The 4752-nt window shown below is 51.4% G+C and overlaps 1 protein-coding gene across 1 annotated transcript; it reads right to left on the reverse strand.

Annotated features, from left to right (window-relative positions):
* Positions 1 to 995: 995 nt before the first annotated feature.
* Positions 996 to 1583, reverse strand: IUM83_13675 (Glycoside-Pentoside-Hexuronide (GPH):Cation Symporter Family; the record flags this gene model as incomplete). Its single annotated transcript, XM_067938369.1, has 1 exon — positions 996 to 1583. The coding sequence occupies one exon, from the start codon at positions 1581 to 1583 to the stop codon at positions 996 to 998; it is 588 nt and encodes a 195-aa protein (XP_067790826.1).
* Between the last annotated feature and the right edge of the window lie 3169 nt (positions 1584 to 4752).

A 4752-nucleotide genomic window follows, 5' to 3' on the forward strand; every position in this document is an offset into this window, starting at 1 on the left:
TGAGAGCGGAGTCTTTTGAGCGTCTTTTGTCGTTTATCAGGCCTGCACTAGTCCGGGACAAGTCATGCCGTCGAACCGGAACTGACCCATCTCTCCGGAAATCATGCTGCAGATGACCATTTCATGGCTGACGGGGAGTAGTTACCATACGACGCGGAATCTGGGCGGCATGTCCCGTCACGGCCATTTACGACGCCATGCACGCCGTAATGGATGCCATTTGCGATTGCACGGAGCTGATCATTAGGGCGCCAACGGAGTCAGCGAAGCGCATGTACGAGTTGGCCGATAGATTCACAACGATAAGCAATGACAGTGTTTTGACCGGATGCGTCGGATTTTATCGACGGGTGGCTGTGAGAAATTCGTGCTCCTAGTGCAAGAGAGGTACCCGATGTTGCTGCATTTTACTCCGGACATTACCAGAAGTATGGCCTCAACGTCCAAGCCATTTGTGACACGCTGTGTCGATTTACCGGCTACTGCTTCAATTCGCCGGGCAAGATGAGAGATTCGATCGCGTTCAGAAATGGAAGTTGCGAGAAGCAATCTTGCAGCTACCATCGGGCTTTTACATCATAGGAGACAACGCGTACCCCCTTTCCGACTCGCTTCTGGTCCCTTTCAGCACGCTGGAGCTCAAGAGCAAGGCACACTCCGACGACAATTTTTATCTGAGTCCATTGCGAATTCGGATAGAAATGGCATTCAGTCTCCTCGTCAATAAGTGGCAGATATTCAGGCGCCCCGTCGTCGTCGACTTTGTGAACGTAAAAAGGTGATCAAGACATGCATGAAGCTCCACAACTTTTGTATTGATGAGAGAACTAAAACGCAAGATGCAAGTACGAGTATTCGCGCAATTACTACGGAGTACCATAACTTATCCGAAAGCTGGTATCATCCCACCGACAATTCTGACGACGCGGCTGCCCTGCGTCCTGACGCACAAGGCCGCATTCTTCGAGACGTCATCATGAATCACATCCGAACATTCAACTTTCGCCGACCCCGCGCTCGCTAAACGCTCTTCCGTTCAGGACCTGCAGCTCAAGCGCGCTAATCTGGACCTCGAGCATCGATTTCTTCGCTTGCTGTGCCTTCAGTGCCTGTCCGATGTCAGCTGTATCAAGTCCCTGCGCGATATACTCCCGACGCTGCTCCAAGAGCTGCTGCGTCCTGACGGCGGTGCGATCCAGCATAGCATACATGGTCGACAGGTTCTGAGCTGCGCGTTGCTCTTGAAGGTATAATTTCTGCTCAATCCACGTATCTTCCTGCGCATTGCTGCTTTCACTGGTCTCCAGGTCGAGCAGGTCGTTCACACGTTCGAGAATAGTTGTCACAGCGTCTGGCTGCGAGCCTCGTCGACGTTTCCGATTCACTTGCTGGCGCCTCTCTTCTCCCTCCATCGTCGAATCATCTTCGTCCTCGGCGTAGACATTAACTGAGCAGAACTCCCTTGCACTTTGACGATGTTCCCACCACCGATCCAGGTAGAAGACATCAGCGCGCCCATCACAAAAGTCCCAGAAGTCATGACTCCCCTCTCCAGAAACCTTGGATCCAGCTTCAGCACGCAAAGTTGCTGCTAACCTCCTTCCACATCATCTTCAGCTTGGCCGCCGAGTGAGCCATGTTGAAGGAAGCATCAATGCCTTCGAAGATGGCATCATCTGAAATAATTCTGTCGAACTCACGTGTGTCGGAGCAGAAAGCTGCACCCACGTCAATCCAGAACGTAGACCCGCCTTAGTCGAGATCCTCGCGACGAAGCTGGTTTCCTATCGTCAGGAAAAGCTCGTAGAAACGAAGCGAGAACAGCACGTTCAAAAGCCGAAACATACAGCCCTTCGTGCGTTCGTCATCATCACCACGTCCACGCTTTGCTCTTTATCGCTTTCGTCCGAGCAAGGCTTCCACGTCTTCCTTGTTGGTGTCCCAAGTGCAAAGGATTTTGACGCGGTCGTCTTTTTTTGTGTTCTTGGCCACGTTCAAGTTGCGGGCCGTGCACTCCAACTTCAGCTGCTCCAGAGTCCAGTGTCGTAGTCGTCGGACGCTGGGGGGCGGATCGGACGCTTGCGCGAGTTCAGAGCCACGGTAACAGTCCACTTCGAGCTGAATGCAGCTGTAGTGTCGGCCGTGCTGCTCGACGAGCGCGCTGCTTCCGCGTCGGAGTTCGTCTCGCTTGCTGTCATGTTGCCTTTGGAGGCAACTTGAACGAAATGTACCACTTTCATGGTACCAGGACGCGATCCGGTTAGGAACGGCCTGGATCGCAGTCTGAAGCCATCTTCTCAAGAGCCCTACACCTTCCGGATCGCGATCCCGGTTATGAACGGCCCTAAATCCCGCGAAATTACGGATATAAAATTTGGCGGGTGGGGGGGCAGATTTTCGCTGCGCTCGTAGACTGATGGATGGCCCTTTTCTGTCGTATTTCTAACCAGAATTGGCTCCACCAGGAAGTTTTAACCCTTTCGCGGACACGGGTAGCATAACGCTCCCTTCAACGGTGATCACAAAAGCGGGTGGATTTCGAGTCCTTCGATGGCCGCAAAATGCCTCCTTCGGTTCGAAAGGTCGCCCAACCATACCTACTTTTATTTTAGCCAGTCATGTCAGGGGGGTTCAGGTAGGACTAGGGATAATATAAGCCTCTTCCCCTTTGCCCCCTCTCGAAATTGTTCAAACCCTGTAAAATGTGTTGAAATCTAGGCGAAAATTACGATCTCAGATTGATGGGCAGGTTGAAGCCAGCTGACGTGAAACGGTCGGAACCTTCCCTGACTGCTTAAGACCACACACCACTCAGTTCGACTCTTTCCGTTTAGCGACGATGCGAGACGAGCGCCGTGATAATGACAGCGTCAAGGTCTACCCAGACTGCTTCGATGATGATATTCTACAGGGGACTAATCTTTTGTTGTATTTGTTATCAGTCGATAAGTCCTGTGAGACCAATGTCTTTGAATGTTGCGCGCTTTTATCGTCCTAACCATTTCAGCATCGATGAGGTAACTGAGAACTGTAGATTGCGATATCAAGTTTGCAAACTGATGTTTAGTCTTTATACAAGGCTCTTGAAAGGTTTAGCTCTAGCCAAACGATCGAGTTTGACAGCCTCTACCCAGTTTACTATCCAGCGGAAGGACGGGTGCGTTCCACTCATTGTTAATGATATGGGTTTCGAACTAAATTAGTTGTCGTTTGATGTGTTTAGCAATACGAAACTCGTTTCAATTCATCTGCAGAAATCGATGAGTTTGTTGCAGCCTTACCTGTAAAACAGATGCATGAAGTTGGAAAGCTACACGATGCAAACCCATTTGGGAGCGGAAAATCAGCCCATGACTACATTATGATGATACGATGGCTAGATACGTCTATGGAGATTTCAGGAGTAAGACATTGTTTGTTTTTGTTGTTGCATTATTTCCACTAGCTAATGCTCTTTTTTGGCAGGTGAAACGAATTGACTTGTACAGTCGTCTGAGGTTTTGGAAGCAATACCTGAATCAACTCCGCCTGAAACTCGATAAACATCTAGAGAGCCACAGGGCGATGAAGCAAGACAAGTCGGTCACTCCAGCTACTATAGCTAAACATCGCATGAATGGTCTACGAAGGGAATCCGAGTACGACAATATGGTCTGCTTGGAAATGGCCATGAACGTTGTTGATCTCCTGGCATACCGACTTGACTATGAGGCTTTTATGCCGTGTGACTGTGCGAAATGCGCTTACTATAGTTCAGCCCAGTGGACCGCCGAACAACCGATCGCTATGACCATGAATGGCATATCGCCGAGATCCTTTCACCGACAGCACCCAGACAAGCATCCTTAACGTGCGTACGATTGTATTCAGACTGACATTACTTAGTTTCTGTTACTTCAACCTAAATAAAATCTGTCATGTTCGTTCTCGATTTTATTGGCTTCAAGTATGCATCGATGCCAGCTCTACGGCGGCTCCATCTTCGCACACGTCGGCGTGTCTCCTAGCAGCCAGCAATCTGCCATTATGCGTCCCAATAGTGTGCAGGCGTTAGCTTGTTGTCATTTTCTAATTGGAACCATGAGCAGCACTGTCTCCGGCTACAAGTGCCACGTGCGATGAGTATCCCTAACCAGCGATAGGCTTAATTTACCCTCACGGACAGCGTATCGATGGGCATCACCGCCGACATGGTGATATGGTTCGCTTTCGGTCCGGCGGTCGCGATGTAGATAAGCCACGAGTTGGTCGACACCGACAGCAATCCGGACCGTACTCAAGATGGTCCACACCGCGAAGCCCCGTGCAGAAAGGTGATGGCATCGCGGCTGCGCGGTGGTGATGTCCATGAACGGCAGTGCGGTGGTGCGGTGGTTACGTTCACGTTCGCTCCAGCGACAATCAGCACGGATCGGTGTCGACGCTCACGGTCGGCATGACGCCGAGCGTCATGGGCAGCACAACCCCCATTACGTGCATGGAGGCGGTGGCATCGAGAGCCACGTGATGGGGATGTCCATGAACGGCAGTGCGGTGGTGCGGTGGTTACGTTCACGTTCGCTCCAGCGACAATCAGCACGGATCGGTGTCGACGCTCACAGTAGGCATCGCGACCAGCATCATGGGCAGCACAACCCCCATTACGTGCATGAAGGCGGTGGCATCGAGAGCCGCGTGATGGGGATGTCCATGAACGGCAGTGCGGTGGTGCGGTGGTTACGTTCACGTTCGCTCCAGCGACAATCAGCACGG

Source organism: Phytophthora cinnamomi, assembly GCF_018691715.1.
Source record: "Phytophthora cinnamomi strain GKB4 chromosome Unknown Contig44, whole genome shotgun sequence".
Classification (NCBI taxonomy): Eukaryota; Oomycota; class Peronosporomycetes; order Peronosporales; family Peronosporaceae; genus Phytophthora; species Phytophthora cinnamomi.